The sequence below is a fragment of the Orycteropus afer genome, unplaced genomic scaffold (genome assembly GCF_000298275.1).
Source record: "Orycteropus afer afer isolate SDZICR_OR568_19922 unplaced genomic scaffold, OryAfe1.0 scaffold00208, whole genome shotgun sequence".
Taxonomy (NCBI): domain Eukaryota; kingdom Metazoa; phylum Chordata; class Mammalia; order Tubulidentata; family Orycteropodidae; genus Orycteropus; species Orycteropus afer.
In genome coordinates this window covers 4,848,413-4,867,067 of record NW_006921795.1, presented here as the reverse complement: position 1 = coordinate 4,867,067, position 18,655 = coordinate 4,848,413, and the positions used below count along the sequence as shown (strand labels likewise).

The 18,655-nt window shown below is 39.4% G+C and overlaps 2 protein-coding genes and 1 non-coding gene across 3 annotated transcripts in view; 1 reads left to right on the top strand and 2 right to left on the bottom strand.

Moving 5' to 3' along the window:
- The window catches only part of DZANK1 (double zinc ribbon and ankyrin repeat domains 1), a 262,593-nt gene extending 252,489 nt beyond the window's left edge, over positions 1–10,104 (bottom strand). Inside the window, exons 1-2 of the mRNA XM_007948222.1 lie at positions 9,996–10,104; positions 1,344–1,497 (exon numbers count right to left, since the gene is read on the bottom strand). Coding sequence (XP_007946413.1) covers positions 1,344–1,497; positions 9,996–10,104 — 263 coding nt within the window. The remainder of the gene's footprint in view (positions 1–1,343; positions 1,498–9,995) is intronic.
- On the bottom strand, positions 8,511–8,614 carry LOC122150704. Its single transcript, XR_006163807.1, has one exon. It is a non-coding gene; the product is annotated as a U6 spliceosomal RNA (small nuclear RNA).
- Positions 10,105–14,563: 4,459 nt separating the features above from the next.
- POLR3F (RNA polymerase III subunit F) overlaps positions 14,564–18,655 on the top strand; it is a 19,580-nt gene continuing 15,488 nt past the window's right edge. The window contains exon 1 of the mRNA XM_007948208.2: positions 14,564–14,625. Coding sequence (XP_007946399.1) covers positions 14,564–14,625 — 62 coding nt within the window. The remainder of the gene's footprint in view (positions 14,626–18,655) is intronic.

Sequence of the window (18,655 nt, the reverse complement as noted above, 5' to 3'; positions counted from 1 at the left end):
ACCTTAGTCTATACTTTCAAACAGGCCAAGTTGCTCCTCTGTGATCCTGCTCCTAACAAATCCATACTCATAAGATCACTGGAAGTGGAATGCTGACCAATGGCATGATGAAGAAGTTAGGTGGTGCCCTGCTATCTATATGGAATTTTAAAAGCTTACTAAGTAAGTGGACACCTAAAAGGAGGTTTCAACCCATAAGTCCCTGAAGAAGAAAGAGTTCTTCATAATAGTGATCAAAGCATGTCTGTGAATATCCTTGATCAATGGGAGGGAATGTGTGAGAGCCTCAATATTAAGGTGCTTGGCCCTAGTAAAATGGTGGGCCTGGGTATGAGTTTAGACTCCATCTTAATTTCCTTTTACTTCCCCAACAACCATTAACCTTTGTGCTGCAGACTTAAGCATATAACTAAGGAAATGTTTACCTCTGTGGTTAAGCTAAATGTTGATGGAGCATTCCTAAGGTACCCTTGTTACAAAAGACTCATCTGGAATCTCCCAAGCAAGCAGCCCTCAGGAAGTGTCCTACCTAAGAAGCTATTTTAGGAGCTCTGGTGGTATAGTGTCTAAGGCATTTGACTGCTAACCAGAAGGTTAGTAATTCAAACCCACCAGCTACTCCACAGAAGGAAGACTGGGCAATCTATTTCTGTAAAGATTCACCACCTCAGAAACCCAAAAGAGATCACTATGAGTTGGAATCGACTTGATGGCAGTGAGTTTGGTTTTTTTGGTAAGAAGCTATTTTAACATAATGTTCTCAGAAAAGGCATATCGTACCATAGTCCTGTGACATCCCATAAAGCCCCCGTTAGTCATTTACTTCTGCAATTATCTCATTTATCCGATCTAAAAAGCTCACATATGCTCTGTAAGCCAATCAAAACAAAAGCTCCACTTCACCTTAGCCTGCCTCTACCTTCCCTATTTTCTATAACCAGAAAATTATACTGTTAGTTCCTGATTTTACTGTATAAATGAGTATAAATATATTCACCTACAATTGCTCAGCATGCTTGGCTTCTTTTTTACAGATGCAGTGTATCCCTCATACAAACTGTTTTGACCCTTCAAGTAATCTCTTTGCTTTTATTTTAACAGGGTATGCATACTCTTAGACAATACATAACGCTTCACTGAACTGTACATTTATGACTTGTGTACTTTGTGGTACACAACAAAAGATAAATAAAACACAAAAGTTACATATATGCTGAAATTGCAGTAACTTTGTTTAGTGTTCTTCTAATCCAGCATTGATTTTCATATGAAGAAATAAAATTAAAGTATAATGTCATTATGTTATGCTAAAAAGTAGTTTAAACACTATGTTCTTAACTTACTTAGAGACTGCCATAGCTTTAACTTGTATTTTTCCATCAGGAAGAGTAATGGGTTTTGTATACTTAAACGTTTTATTTTCACCATAACCAATTCTCTTCAGAAATTCAGGTTTGCTGCCATCCAGGGTGTAATATATATTGACATCTGGGGTGTCTGAAAAATATAAAACAGGATAATTGTAATTAACACTAAAGTAGCAAGTCTCAGAATAATGCCTATAAGTTAGTTATTTAATTTTATATTATACAAAATTATGTATTTTCCTACTATAGAAATAAATAATAACAAACAACAACTACATTCTCTATCGCAAGTACTATATTTTATGTGATTAACTCATTTCTTCTGTATAACCTTATGAGGTATTTTATACCCATTTTATAGATGAGGAAATTGAGTCCCAGAGAGGGTAAGAAACTTGCTTAATATGACTGGGGTCTTAAAAGCTTACAAGTGGCCATCTAAGATGCAACTATTGGTCTCTCCTCCTGAGGAGCAAAGAAGAATGAAGAAAAACAAAGATGCATGGAAACAACTAGTTCAAGGTACTAATAAGCCATGCAAACCTTAGCTTAGAACTAGATGGTGCCCAGCTAACTACTATCAATCACTCAGTGTAGGATCAGTGTAGGAGATCCTGGATAGAGGGAGAGAAAAATGCATAACAATACTCAAAATCATAAAAAAAAGATCAGGCTTACTGGTCTGATAGAAACTGGTGAATCCCGAGACTATATAGCCCCTAGTCACCCTTTGGGCTTAGAATTGAACTCATTCCCAAGGCTTGTAGCCAAACAATAAACAGGCTTATAAGGTGAATATTTGCACCAGGTAGGTACATTCCTTAGAATAACCAACCACAGAGACCAGAAGGGCAGTATTTGTGCAGGGAGATAGCTCAGAGGGCAAGAATGCATGGGAAAGAAAGACGCAGGGAAAAGGTAACCACAGGGAAGAAGTGGGAAAAGAGCTGTTACATTATGTGGATTACATCCAACATTATAAAACAAAGTATTTATGAACTATTGTATGGAAAATGAATTTTCTCTGTAAACTTTCAACCCAAATTGCTTGATTTTTTTTTTAATGTTAAAAAAAAAAACTCGTTAAATAACAGAAGAGTCATGAGTTGACTTCTGTAAGTTGTATCTGTAGCCTCATGCTTTTGAACCACTATAATTTTTTGCTTCTCCAACACAGCATTTATGCAAATAGAGAAGGGATCAGTTTTAAGATTACAACATCCATTTAGAAATCAAAACCCACTGCCATTGAGTTGACTCTGACTCATAGTGACCCTATAGGACGGAACAGAATTACCTCATAGAGTTTTCAAGGCTGTAAATCTTTACAGAAGCAGACTGCCTCATCTTTCTGCAGCAGAGTTGCTGGTGGGTTTAAATTGGTGACCTTTTGGTTCCCAGCTGAATGTTTTAACCACTGTGCCACCAGAACATCTTCCATTTAGAAAGCAGAAGCTATTTTTTAATTGTTAGAGCATTTCTTAAGAAATGCTTTGTTATATTTTATTTGGATTTGGTAAATGATTGCTACAGTTTATTTTGAAAAAATTTAAAGGTAATAAATTCATACAATTCAAAATAAATTCATATAACAGCAGATGCCCAGAAGCAACCAATGGTACCTTGAGGATCCCTGTGCACATTACAGCGTATATATACATGTTCTTACCTCCCACTCTTTTTTAATACAAATGGTTGTACACTATACCCTGTCTCACACATTTCTTTTTTCACTTTACAATGTATCTTAAATACTGTTCTGTATCAGTTCATAAAGAGTGTCCTCATTCTTTTTTATAACTGCACTGTATGCTCTTGTATAAACAAAACATAAATCATCAACCCATATTTGGGCTATTTTTTGTTGTTGTTGTTTTCTTTGTCTATTAGAAATCATATAATGAATAGCTTATAAAGAATTCTTTTTGTAAGAATAGCCATAAAACAAATATGCAACAGCAGTATTGCTGAGTCAAAAGATATTGTGGTGTGGTGAATTACTTAGCAGTGTTCCTTTAACCATAGTCTCTGTGACTCCCACCAGATGACTGGGTTGTTGTTGTTGTTATGTGCCGTCGAATCAAACCCGACTCATAGCGACCCCTCCTTGGGTTTCTGAGGCAGTATCACTATGGAAGTAGGATTGCCCAACCTTCCTTCCAAGGAGTGGCTGGTGGGTTTGAACCGCCAGCCGTCTGGTTAGCAGGCAAGTGTCTTAGCCACTATGCTACCAGAGCTCCCATGTGAGGTGCTTGTGGCCCACCAAGGGGATTGGATAGATTGTTAATAATGTAAATAAGGTACGTGGCACCCTTGTGGGGGTTTGTTGTTGTTGTTGTTATGTGTCGTCGAGTCGGCCCCGACTCATAGCAACCCCTCCTTGGGTTTCCAAGGCAGTATCACTACGAAAGTAGATTGCCCAACCTTCCTTCAGAGGAGTGGCTGGTGAGTTTGAACCACCAGCCTTCTGGTTAGCAGTCAAGTGCCTTAAGCACTATGCTACAAGAGCTCCATGGAAATAAGGAATATGGAATGCTGACACACGGATTGGTCAGTTTTGTCATTCCGCTAGGTTTAAAATGAGCCATCCCAGAATCAGAAAAAGGAGATCTCACTACCATCAAGACAGAAGAGGTACCAGGAGCAGAGTGTGTCATTAGACCTGCCATCCTTGCACTAGACCTCCTTGGCAAAGAGAGAGCAGAGAGATTACAGCAGAGGCACCAGAAACAACAGACTGGCATGAGATAAAGCAGTGTGTTTCCCAGCCCATGGAGCGAGAAAGCTGAGTGCCTTCGGGCAGGAGGTTTGCTAGCAGAGTGGGGTACCTCTGTGGGTGTCTATTGGCTAGGCTAAAAGAGTTGGTAATGCTAGCCCAGGCAGGGGAGAGGCCAAGGCCAGAGAGAAGAGTGCCTGTGGCATGGCTGAGAAGTAGCTTTCCAGATTGAGGAACTATATCCTGAGCTGTTTTCTGATCCTGAATTGTAACCTGTTACTTCCCTAATAAACCTCTGCAAAAAGGGTGTGGGGACAGTGTCCTCTGATATCCTCTAAGTTCACAAGGGGAAGACAGAATTACCATCATAAGCATCAGCCCAAGCCTGATCTCTATGTAATAGAGGTCAGACATGCCACCACTGTCCAAACTTTTCACCAATTCTGATACCAACCATCCTTCCCATGGAACTCTCTAACTTGTCTGCTGCATTCAATAATTCTTTGCAATGGCCACACAGAAACTCACAGACAATACTCACAATTATGGGGTGTGGTAGTTATGTTTGTATGTCAACTTGGCTGGGCCTGGTTGAGTGGCTAGGCAGCTGGTGGTAGTTATTCCCCATGATGAGACTGGCAACCAATGCCATGATGGGATCTACCACAAGCAGCTGAGTAGCTGCCTTTGGGATGTAGTCTGCTTCCTGTATATAAGGAGAAGCCTTGGGAATGGTCTCTAGCTTATTGCACTCTTGGACCCTGCATGTAGCCATGTCATTGTTCAGCAGCCTGCCATGCTCTGCCAACCTTGGGACTTACAATGGACTTAAATTAATGGCCTGCTGTGTGGTTTGGTAACATTGGGACTGTGCCATTTTATTTGTCAACATTGGGCTTCTCAGTCTCAGCAGCCAGCAGCTGTCTGAGTAAAGAAAAGCCTCTAGCTTCAGTGGGCTGGGAGCTGGAGACAGAGCTAAAGCCCAAGGCTGAGGGGCTTTCACCCAGCCCCTGGAGCTTGGCACTTTGAACTTGGACTTAAAGCCTCCAAACTGTAAGAATAAACTCCTGTTTGTTTAAACCATCCCATTTGTGGTATATTCTTGCCAGAGTGGTACTAGGAAACCAGAACATGGGGTTACTAAGTAAGCAACAGATTACAACTCAGGTTCAGGAATGCTCAGGATGCAATTCTTCCATCAGGACAGCCTACCCTTGGCCATGCCCACAGGTGTACCTCTCTCTGGTGCTCTACTTCTCAGTGTGGCTTCTGCCCTGCACAGACAAGGGTTATGGAGTTCTTTAAGCAATGCTGATAGGTACACACCACTCTGCCAGCAAGCCTCCTGCCCAAAGGCACTCAGTTTTCTCACTCAGTGGCCTGGCAAGCCTGCCACTCTGTCTTGTGCTAGTTTCTTGGTTCTGCTACCTCTGCTGCCACCACCTCTCTGCTGTGTCTCTGCCATCTCCATGCAAGGATCTCAGGTCAAGGACATGCTCCACTCCTGGCTTCTTCTATCTTGATGGTGGTGAGAGCCCCCTTTTCCACTCTGGGATAGGTCATTTTAAGCCTAGCAAGATGGAAAAATTGACCAATCCCAATGTTAGGATTCCATACACATTATTTCTATGACCCCACAGGTGCCGTGATGAGCTCTGGTGGTGTAATGCCTAAGGCATTTGACTGCTAACCAGAAGGCTGGTGGTTCAAATTCACCAGCCACTCCTCGGAAGGAAGATGGGGCAATCTACTTCTGTAGTGATACCACCTTGGAAACCCAAGGAGGACTTGCTATGAGTCAGATCTGACGGAACAGCAGTGAGGTTGTTTTGTTTTTTTGTTTGTTTGTTTTTTGACAGGAGCCATGTACCTTATTTACATTATGAGCAAGCTATCCAATCCCTTTGGTAGGCCACAGTCACCTCACATCTGCATAGTTTCATCTAGTCATTTGATAGGAGTCACAAAGACCATGGCCAAAAGAACCATACCAAGAAGTTCACTGCACCACAACCACATAATCATATTTAGTTTGTGAGTTCTGTGTGGCCATTGCATTGAATTATAGAACCCAGCAGAGAAGTAGAGTGCCATTGGAGGGAATGTTTGTGTCAGAACTGGTAAAAAAGTTGAAGGGTGGCAGCATGTCTGACCTCCATCTGATAGGACTGCTGATGGTGATTTTTCTCTGCCCCTCATGAAATTAGAGGAGGTCAGAAGAAGCTGTCCCCCCATGCCATTTTAGCAGATATGTGCATCTGTAATTTTGATCAATATTGCCAAACTGTCCTCTATTGACAAAGAAACAAGTGGCACTCCTATCAGAAATGCATGGAAGTACCTGTTTACCCACAATCCACCCATACAGTGTTATCAGCTTATTATTATTATTATATTATTATTATTATTCCAATTTCTTACATAAACAAAAATAGTATCTCACAGTTTTAAGTCACAATTTTTATTTTTGAGCAATATCCTTTCATTTATTCAATAAATATTTACTGACTGCCTACTATGTGCCAGGTACTGTTCTAGGCACTGGGGATATATTAATAACTGAAGTTCCTGCTCTCTTAGAGCTTATGTTTTAGAAGAGATATACAAACAATAAACACACAAGTAAATGCATGCTGTCAAGTTTGCATAAATGCAGAGAAGGAAATAAAGAAGGGTAAGGGGGAATAAGATATACTCAGAAAGCAGGTAAAGAGGAGAGTAGAAGTATCTTTTCATATGCTTGAGAAACACACATATGTCCATGGAAGGAAACTTTCTTTGTTGGTTATTAGGGGTGTGAGGGGAGGGAAGGAAACACAACAAAAACAAACAAACAAAAAATTAAAAAAAGAAGCACGTACATGTCCTTTCCTGTAAACTTTCTTTTTACATTCTTTGCCCATTTCACTACTGGGTTATTATTCTGTTATTGAACTGAGGAATATTTTTGTTTATTAGACCTTTTAAATATTAGAAAATTGGACACCCTATCATTCATATCATCATTTGTCAACAACCACTCAATTTCTCCTAAAAGTTATATACACATATATTAATTTTTTTTATTTTGCTGAAAGTGAAGAGCACTTGAAGCACTATGAAGATCAAGAGTACAGCCTTCAGTATGGATTATACCTCAGCATAAAGAAAATGAAAATCCTCATAACTGGACCAATAAGCAACATCATGATAAATGAAGGAAGTGATTTAAGTTGTTAAGGATTTCATTTTACTTGGATCCACAATCAATGCCGATGGAAGCAGAAGTCAAGAAATCAAATGACATACTGCATTGAGCATATATGCTGCAAAAGATTTCTTTAAAGTGTTAAAGAGAAAAGATGTCACTTTGAAGATTAAGGTGTGCCTGACCTCAGCCATGGTATTTTCAACTGCTTCATATGCATGTCAAAGATGTACAATGAATAAGGAAGACCATAGAAGAGCTGATGCATTTGAATTATGGTGTTGGGGAAATATATTGAATATACCATGGACTGCCAGAAGAACGAACAAATCTGTCTTGGAAAAAGCACAGCCAGAATGCTCCTTAGAAACAAGAGAGACTTTTGTCTCTTACACTTTGGTCATGTTACAAGGAAGGACCATTCCTTGGAGAAAGATATCATGCTTGACAAAGTAGAGAGTCAGTGTAAAAGAAGGAGACCCTCACTGAGATGATTAGATACAGTAGCTGCAACAATGGGCTCAAGCACAGCAAATATTGTGAGGATGGTGCAGGACCAGGTAATGTTTTGTTCTGTTGGACAAAGGGTTGTTTGGAGTTGGAACCAACTCTATGTCACCTAACAACAACAAAAATTATCTATTTTGGCTTGGGAATTTAAAAAAACTCACATTAGCTTTTAAAATAAAGAGGACATAGTGTTAGTAGTGTATCGTTCATTGGAATGCTAGGTCTAGGAAGGCCAGGAGTCATAAATACAAATAAAAAGTTCTTACATATTTCAGTTATTAAAACATATCATTAGAATCTCAAAGTTTTGTTAATAAGGGTATTTTCTTTTCTGCTTCCTCTTCTATCATTCTCTTTAGTTTTTTTTTAAACTTTTTACTGTGATTTGGGTGAATGTTTACAGAGTGAATTAGTTTTCCATTCAACAATTTATACACATTTTGTTTTATGACACTGATCGCAACTCCCACAATTTTAACAGCACTCTACCCACTTCCTCCCTGTGTTTACCTCCCTGTGTTTATTTCATCATTCTTTCCTATCCCTTCCTGACTTCTGAACTTTATCCTTGGACAAATGCTGCCCTTTTGATCTCATATGAATGGTTGTTCTAAGGAGTGCATACTTCCTTGGTGTTACTGTTCACCTTATAGGTCTGTATTGTTTGCCTGAAAGTGGAGCCACTGGATGAGTTCAGTTCTAGCCTTGAAGGGTATCTAAGGGCCACATTCATGATATGGAATGATTCATGAATTTGTGTGTCATTCTTGCACAAGGGCCATGCTAACCTCCCCTGTATCATTCCAATTTTAGTATACACGCTGCTGAAAACAACACTTTAATTAGGATATCAGTCCATATGTTTTATCAGCAAAATTTTTCCTTCTTCTTCTTAATTATGTGTGTATGCACGCACATGCATGCATGCACACACAGAAAAAGTTTGAAGAATGCAGGCAGTCCCTGGATTACAAATAAGTTCTATTCCTAAGTGTCCTTAAGTTGAATTTGTACATAAGTCAGAACAGTTAGCTGGGTACATATCTAACATCTGTAAGTCAAATATTAGTTTTGGTTTATAGTATATAGTATACCTTTCTATCCACATAAAACACTTCCAGATATACTAATAATAGTGTAACATAATAATACAGTAATAATAATAATAATGTTTTGATGTGCATTGCAAAGTAGCAACTATATGTTATTACAAACCATTGTATGTACAGGTCATTTCATTAAACTTTGAAGATACTACATTCTTTATAAAACGAAGGTTTGTAGCAACCCTGCTTCCTGCAAGTCTACTAGCACCATTTTTTCCAACAGCATGTGCTCACTTCATGTCTCTATGTCACATTTTGGTAATTCTCATAATATTTCAAATTTTTCCATAATACCACTATGCACATTTAAAACAATATAGCATAAACGTAACTTTTATATGCACTGGGATACCAAAAAATTCGTATGACTTGCTTTATTTGCAATATTCGCTTTATTGTGATAGTCTGGAATTGAATCCACAATATCTCCACGGTACTCCTATACTTGAATTTTTAATATAAAAGGCTTTACAGGGGTTGTGTTGTAACTGTGGGTTGTACTAAGTCAGACATTCATAACCTGGGGACTGTCTGTAAGTATTATCAGGAAATGCATTCACTGCTTTATTCCTGTAATACTATTTAAGATTTATTTTGGCATTACTGTGTGCCAGATTTTGTGAATCTCACATATATTTCAACTCATTTAATCTTTACAGTGGTTCTAAAAGTTATTATCCATATCTTACAATGAGAAAACTGAGACTAAGTAATGTGTCTAAAGTTATTAAAAATTGTCAAAGCCAAGATTCAATTCCCAACATGTTTAATTGGCAAGCCAATGTTAGCAGGCCAAATTTATCATCCTAGAAAAATAATGGGCACCCAGGGAAAGTATGGGGATACACCAGGACATTTTACCTTAGGGAAGGTGAGTTGAGGCATAGATGAAAGATGTACTTCCCCAAATGAAAAGTTAGTCAAAGCCAACTGTTTTAATTTAAATATATAAACCAGCAAAGTACAATGCTGTTCTAAATTCTGGAAGATGTACAAACTTCCCAAGGTATGACTATAGAAAGCATGCAAAGAAGTAAATGAACAACCAGATGAGCATAATGAGTATGACAATGTTAGTTTAAATAATTTTAAATACATATGATTCCCACCTGATTTAATTTCCAAAAGTGTGTTGCTATCAATTTCATGTTTGGATTTTCCGGGCTGAGGCACTCGCAGTGGTATGATCTGAGGGATACACACTGAACCAGCAGTCATTTTTTTTCCCTTACATTTAAAAAAAAAAAAAAGCAGATGAAAACAAATTCCAATGCGTAATTATATTTGAACACAAAAGTTGAAGGAAAACATTTCATCTAATGAGCAGCAAAACTAGTGAAAAAAGAAAGAGAAAGAATGCTGTTAATGTATCACCTACAAATATTAAACCAGTTGCCATTAAGTTGATTCCAAATCAAGGAGACTCCAGGTGTGTCAGAGTAGAACTGTGCTCCATAGGGTTTTCAATGGCTGATTTTTCAGAAGTAGATCACCAGGCCTTTCTTCCAAGGCACCTATGGGTGGACTTGAACCACCAACCTTTGGTTAGTAGTCAAGGGCTTTAACCATGTCTTTCTTACAAATATTAGTCAATTTTTAATTGAAATAGCTATTATTTTTAACCTGTGTTCTTGCTATTAAGATCTGTGTGGAGTTTTGATTATCTGAATACTCACCTCACTTCTGGGAAAAGAACATGAATGAATGGGATACAGGGATGGCAAATTAAAGGAATCAGACAAAACAGAGATCATCACTAAGGGTCTGATCTGAGTTCTCACTTGATCATCATCACCTGTTCCAACCTCCTCTAAGTACACAACCCCTTTGGCTTTAGGGCAAGTCATCACAGCAGAGGAACAGAAACTAATTCTGTGTGTGGCATATGGTAATTTAGAACCCATTCCTTTGGCCAGGAGCTGATTGTGGAACAAATCAACTGCTCATATGCAAGTTCTACTTGAAGTTGAAAATAATTAAAACAAGTCCACGAGAGCCAATATATGACCTCGAATATATCCCTACTGAATTTAGAGATCATCTAAAGAATAGATTGGATGCATTAAACACCAATGACTGAAAACCAGAAGAATTGTGCAATGACATCAAGAATATCATCCACGAAGAAAGCAAGAGGTCATTAAAAAGATGAGAAAGGAAAAAAAGACCAAAATGGATGTCAGAAGTGACTCTGAAATTTGCCTTTGAGCGGAGAGTAGCTAAAGCAAATGGAAGAAAAGACAAGATAAAAAAGCTGAACAGAAGATTTCAAAGAGTAGCTCAAGCAGAAAAAACTAATTACTATAATGAAATGTGCAAAGATCTTGAGTTAGAAAACCAAAAGGGAAGAACACACTCAGCATTTCTCAAGCTCAAAGAACTGAGGAAAAAATGTAAGCCTCAAGTTGCAATATTAAAAGATTCTGTGGGTGAAACAACATCAAAAGAAGATGGAAGGAATACACAGAGTCCCTGTACCAAAAAGAACTGGTAGATCTTCATCCATTCCAGGAGTTGGTATATGATTAAGAACCAAAGGTATTGAAGGAAGAAGTCGAAGCTGCATGGAAGGAATTGGCAAAGAACAAGGCTCCAAGAACTGACAGAATACCCACTGAGATGTTTCAACAAACGGATGCCCTGCTGGAGGCACTCCCTTGGCTATACCAAGAGATTTGGAAGCTACCTACCTGGCCAACTGACTGCAAGAAATCCTTATTTGTACCCATTCCAAAGAAAGGTGATCCCAAAGAATGTGGAAATTATCAAACAATATCGTTAATATCCCATGCAATTAAAATCTTACTAAAGAAAATTTAAAAACAGTTGCAGCAGTATATTGACAGAGAACTTCCAAAAATGCAAGCTGGATTCACAACAGGATGTGGAATGAGGGATTTTATTGCTGATGGCAGATGGATCTTAGCTCAAAGAAAAGAATACCAGAAAGATATTTACTTCTGTTTTACTAACTATGCAAAAGCATTTGATTGTGTGGAGCATAACAAATTATGGGTAACACTGAGAAGAAATGTGAATTACAAAACACATAATTGTACCCATGAGGAACCTGTACATAGACCAGGAGGCTGTCATTCAAACAAAACAAGGGGACATCACATGGTTTAAAATCAAGAATGGAGTGTGTCAGGGTTGTATCCTTTCACCATACTTATTCAATCTGTATGCTGAGCAAATAATCTGAGAAACTGGACTATATGAAGAAGAATGTGGCATCAGGATTAGAGGAAGAATCATTAACAACCTATAATACGCTGACAACATAACTTTGCTTGCTGAAAGTGAGATGACTTGAAGCACTTAGTGATGAAGACTGAAGAATAGTCTGCAGTATGGATTACATCTCAATATAAAGAAAACAAAAATCCTCACAAATGGACCTATAAGCAGCATCACAATAAATGGAGGAAAGTTTGGAGTTGTCAAAGATTTCACATTGCTTGGTTCTACAATCAATGCCAATGGAAGCCCCAGTCAGGACATCAGATGATGGTACAGCACTAGGTGAATCAGGTGCAAAGGATCTCTTTCAAGTGCTGAAAAGCAAAGATGTCTCCTTGAGGACTAAGGTGTGCCTGACACAAGGTATGGTATTTTCAATTGCCTCATATGCATGCAAGAGCTGAACAATGAATAAGCAAAACTGAAGAAGAGTTGATGCTTTTGAGTTATGGTGCTGCGAAGAATGCTGAAAGTATCATGGACTACTAAAAGATATAACAAACCTGTCCTGGAGGAAGTACAGCCGGAATGTTCCTTGGAAGCAAGAATGGCCAGATTTCATCTTACCTACTCTGTTCATCTTTTCAGAAGGGACCATTTCCTGGAGAAGGATGTCATGCTTGGTAAGGTGGAGGGTCGAGGAAGGAGGGGAAGGCCCTCAATGAAATGGATTGACAGTGGCTGTGGCAATGGGCTCAAGCATAGCAGCGATCACAGAGTTGGCGCAGGACCGGGCAGTGTTTACTTCTGCTGTGCATAGGGTAGCTATGAGTTGGAGATGACTCAACGGCACTTAACACAACAACCTTTGGGAAAGCCTGATCTTCAGCACTGTAGTTGACAATACAGTGGTCCTCACATTTGAAAACTGAAAAAGAAACTTTTGAAAGACTGCAGTGTTTCACTCAGCTACAAAGAACTTTGGATATGAACAGTAACCAACAAACACAAAAGTCTTCTATTTCATCTACTGTATTTATAAATAACTAACTACAAGCATGGAAGCCTTACTGATCTTTTTTCCTTGGATGGGTGTCATATTTTTTTAAACATAAAAGGTTTCAGAAGATAAAACCAACCTCTATACCACAGCAACCATCTACACCTATGCACGCCTTTTGAAAATTCAATGATTGTGGATTCATCAGCTTTATTCAATTATAATCTATATATTCAATCATTTTTTACAGCCTACCTCTTGCACCCTTACTTGATTATTCAGTTTCCCATGTACTTATATAATCTTATTTTTCAACTGTGGTTAGGCATTATGCATTTTCTAGTTTCTTTTTAGTTCTGGTTGCAGCAAATGGTCTTCTAAACATCTTTGCAGGCTTGAGTTGTCACAGTTCCTATCAAAACTGGGATAACTACATTTTAGGGGTGAATTTAATGCATTCTTAGCTCCACAGTGGAAACCGAGAATTTAAATTGCAGACACTGATAAACGGTGCTTGCGCCCGATACAAGGGTTGTTGTCTAACGGGGAGGTGTGGGGGAGAACTCAGGTCCATCCTCACATTTCTATTCAATTGAGAGGGAGTTAAAACAAAAATCCTTGAGAAATTCGCCCAAAATGAAAATGGTTGGGGAGGCATTCATTCGCGCACAGCACTAGTAGCTGCCCTTGGGAGTTTATTGCAGCATGGTTCACGCCAACAGGATCCAGAGGGACGCCAACCAGCGAAGCCCAAGGGGCGGTGGCGCCGAGTCAATAGCACCCACCAACTCCCTCCGCCCCGAGCCCCTCTCACCGCCCAGATCCCGTACCCCATGCAGTCCCCGCCCCCACCCATCAGCTGCAGCCCACAACGCCGGCATCCTTTTGGCTGCAGTGAGGAAGGTTCTCCTCCACTTTCGGCCGCTCGGCCCCCATTCTAGTAACCCCTCGAGGAACGCCCACGGCCCCAGACTGTCTAGTCTCTCACCTCCTCTCTCCGGCTCCTTCGCTGCGACCCGGGTTACCACAGACGCTGCGAGGAACGTCCCGCCCACTGAGAGCGGGGCAGGTGATTGGCAGAAACCAGCTTCCTAGTAACCAGCTCCGCCCCCGCTTCTTGGCAGCGACATTGGTATCAACCTAGAGCTCCTTTCCCGAGCTTTACCATAGGCGTCCGAGTATATGCCTTCACAGAGGTTGGCGAGTGTTAAAGGTGATGTCCTAACATAAAATGAAGGAATCAGCCTCGTTCGTCCGACAAGCATTAACATTCTGGAAAACAAGCATAGCAAGATGTGGAGACGCGAGTGAGGTGGAGCAGGCGGAGCTTGGTCGCCTCAAGCCGACAGACAAGGAAGGACTGGCTGCGACAGAAGGAAGAAGGCCCTTTGCCCTCGGCCGGCCGCTGTCTTCAGTAGGTTTCTTGGGTTCCTCGGTTTCCTATTCCGGGAGTTGGTGCTCATCTTCCCGGCACGGGTCCAGGACTGCATCTTTATGGCTGAGGTGAAAGTGAAGGTGCAGCCGCCCGACGCGGATCCGGTTGAAATAGAAAACAGGTAAACCAATGAAGTTCTGTTTTCCACGGTCCATGAGCACGCGGAAAGGAGATTACGGGGTTACTTTGGTGGCATTGTGGATAAAGTACTCGGTTACTAACCAAAAGGGTGATAGCTCGAACCCACTAATCGCTCCGCGGAAGAAAGATGAGGCAGTCTGTTTATCTGAAGATTTTTACAACCTTGGAAACCCTATGGGGCGGTTCTACTCTGTAATATAGGGACGCTATGAGTTGGAATCGACTGGATGACTGTGGGTTTGGGTTTGGGTTTTTGAACCCTTTCCTTTTGCCCCAGATAGCAGAATTCTTAAGAACTTCAAAACGATTTTGACAGTTTGCAACTTTGTGTACCTGCCTTTGCCCTGATACTATTTGCGCACAAATTGTGATTATGCGCTTCCTTCCTACATTAAGATGGTCAGTACCGGAGAAGAGATCCTCTGCGTTTTTCTTGTAGTACTTGTGAGTACATGCGCTGATCCAAGATCTGTCTTGTAACTGAGGGAATTCCTGGAACAGAACGTTTGCGTGAAGTTATGGGTGCAGTTTGTAATTATTTCGGAGGTCTGGTGGCACAGTGGTTAAGGCATTCAGCTGCCAATCAGAAGGTCGGTGGTTCAAACCCAACAGCCTCTCCGCGGAAGAAAGATGAGGCAGTCGGCTTCAGTAAAGATTTGCAGCCTTGGAACCCCTATTGGGCATTTCTCCTCTATGCTGTAGAGTCACTATTAGTCGGAATCAACTCAATGGCAGTGGGTTTGTTTTTTGGTTTTGCGATTACTTTGGTGGAGTGTTGCATTTAATGTTTCAGGGCACCTAAAGAGCTCTGGTGGCGTAGTGCCTAAGGCATTTGACTGCTAACCAGGAGGCTGGCGGTTCAAACCCACCAGGCAGTCCTCGGAAGGAAGGTTGGGCAATCTATTTCTGTAGAGATACCACCTCGGAAACACAAGAAGGGGTCTCTATGAGTCGGGACCAACTCCACGGCAGTGAGTTTGAATTTGTTTTGTTTTTTGGTACTATAAACGGTACTGGTTTCCTTATTTCCGTTATCAGCAATCTCTTTGCTGGTATACAGGAATCAGATTGATTTTTGTATGTTGATCTTGCATCCTGCCACTATGCTAAATCTCTCTGCTAGTTCCAGTAGTTTTTTGCTGCATCTCTTAGGTTTTCTATGTGTAGGATCATCTCGTGAGCAAATAGGGATAGTTTTACTTCTTCCTTACCAATTTGCATGCCTTTGATTTCCCTTTCTTGCCTTATTGCCATGGCTAGGACTTCTAATACAATGTTGAATTGAAGTGGAGATAGAGGGCATCCTTGTCTGGTTGCTGTTCCTGAGGGGAATGGTTCAGTCTCTCTCCATTGAGAATAACGTTGGCTGTTGGTTTTGCATGTATGCCCTTTATTATGTTGATGAATTTCTCTTCTATTTCGATTTTGCTGAGAGTTTTTATCAGGAAATGGTGTTGGATTTTATCAAATACCTTTTCTGCATTGATTGATATGATCATGTGGTTCTTTTTGTTTGTTTTATTTATGTGTTGGATAATGTTGATTGTTGTTCTAATGTTGAACCATCCTTGTATACCTGATATGGACCCCACTTGATCATAGTGTATTATTTTTTTGATATGTTGTTGGAGTCTATTGGCTAGGTTGAAGATTTTTGCATCTATATTCATGAGGAATATTGGTGTGTAGCTTTCCTTTTTGGAGTGTCTTTGCCTGGTTTTGGTATCAAGGTTATGCTTGCTTCATAAAATGAATTTGAAAGTAATTCCATCCTTTTCTATGTTCTGGAATAGTTTGAGTAGGATTGGTGTTAGTTCTTCTCTGAATGTTTGGTAGAATTCACCAGTGAAACCATCTGGGCCAGGACTTTTTTTGTTGTTGGTAATTTTATTATGGCATTCAATTTGTTATTTTTTTATGGGTCCGTTCAAGTGTTCCACCTCAGTCTCTGTTAGTTTGGGTAAGTAGTATGCTTCTAGAAATCTGTCCATTTCTTCTAGATTTCCAAATTTTTTGAGTATAGTTTCTTCGTAGTATACTGGTATTATCTTTTTAATTATTGTTGTTTCTACTGTGACGTCACCTCATTTGTTTCTTATTCATGTTATGTGTATTCTCTCCCTCTTTTCCTTTTTAAATTTGCCAGTAGTTTGTCAATTTTATTAATCTTTTCAAAAAACCAACTTCTAGTCTTGTTGATTTTTTCTGTTGTCTATTTTCTGTTTCGTTTATTTCTGCTCTAAACTTTATTATTTTTATACTGATGACTGTAAGCTTTTCTTGCTGATATTTTTCTAGTTTTTGGAGATGTTGGGTTAGGGTGTTGATTTTGGCTGTTTCTTGTTTTTTGATGTGTACATTTATTGCTATAAATGGGCCTCTCATTACTGCTTTTGCTGTGTCCCAAAGATTTTGGAATGTTGTGTTTGCATTCTCATTTCATTGAAGGAATTTTTTAATTTCATTTATTTCTTCTATCACCCAGTCATTTTAAAGGATGATGTTAGTCACTTTCCATTTGTTTGCTCTTTTTCCGTTGATCTTCCCATTGTTGATTTCTAATTATATAGCATTGTGATCTAAGAAGATGCTTTGCAGTATTTCAGTGTGTTTAAATTTATTAAGGCTTGCTTTGTGGCCTACCATATGGTCTATCCTGGAGAATGTTCCATGTGCACTGGAAAAGAATGTATGTTGTGTGGTTTTTGGGTGAAGTGCTCTGTAGATGTCTTTTTTTAATTTACTTTTTATTGTGATTTAGGCAAAAGTTTATAAAGCACATTCATTATCCATACAGCAGTTTATATACACTTTCCCTCATGGTATTGACTGCAGTTTTTCAGTGCCACAGCTATTTTCCAACTTCTTCCCCATAGTTACTTCTTCCCTGTGTCCTTCCCTGCCACGCACTCCTGCCCCCTAGCTGTCTCCCTGTGCATACAGGGCCCTTCTATTCTCCCATGATTGATCTCCCCAATGAGTATATCTACCTAATGTAAATTTTCAGCTCATATGCCTGTCTTTTATTTGGCTGGAAGCCACAGGAGTGGTTCAATTCCAGACTGAATGTAAATGTCCACAGGGTCAAGTTAGTGGATTGTATTGTTTAGTTATTCTGCGTCTTTCTTGAGTTTCCTTCCACTTGTTCTATCTTGGATTGAAAGTGGTATATTAAAGTCTTCTACTGTGACTGTGGAGTCATCTATTTGTCTTTTCATTTCTGCTAAAGTCTGATTATGTATTTTGGGGCTCTTTCATTGGGTCCATAGATATTTATTATAGTTATGTCCTCTTGTTCTGTCAATCCTTTAATCATTATATAATGTCTTTCCTTGTCTCTTATGATTGTTTTTGTCTTAAAGTCAATTTGATCAGAAATTAATATTGCCACTACTGCTCTTTTATATTTGCCATTTGCTTGATACATCTTCTTCCAACCTTTGACTTTTAGTCTGTTTTTGTCTTTGTGTCCAAGGTGTGTCTCTTGTAGACAGCATATTGATGGGTTGTTTTCTTATCCAGTCTGCAACTCTCCATCTCTTGAGTGGTGCATTTAATCCATTGACCTTCAGTGTGATAATCAACAAGTATGAATTTGTTGCTGTCATTTTGTTATGTGTTTCTTCATGGTGTTACTGATTTATTTGTTCCATATAATTTTCTGTGCTGAGCTCATTTTGTTTCTGAATCATGTTATCACTTCCTTCATTACTGTTGTTTTATCATTTGCTAAATATTTGTCCTTATCCTCTTTATTTTGATGTGAAGGTTTATCATTTCTTTGAGGTTACCCTGTAATTTTTAATTTCAAGTTTAGAACAGTCTGTTCTATCTTGCAGCTGTCTTGACTTCCCCACCATTTAGAAGTTCTGTAACTACACAGTTTTTTCCCTTTTTTTAGTTTGTAGTTCTCCTTATTTGCCAGTTGATGTCTCTGGTTACCTGTCTACAGTCTTGTAAGCTTATTTACTTTGGATACTTTCTTAATGGGGTTGGTTTCTGGGTTATGT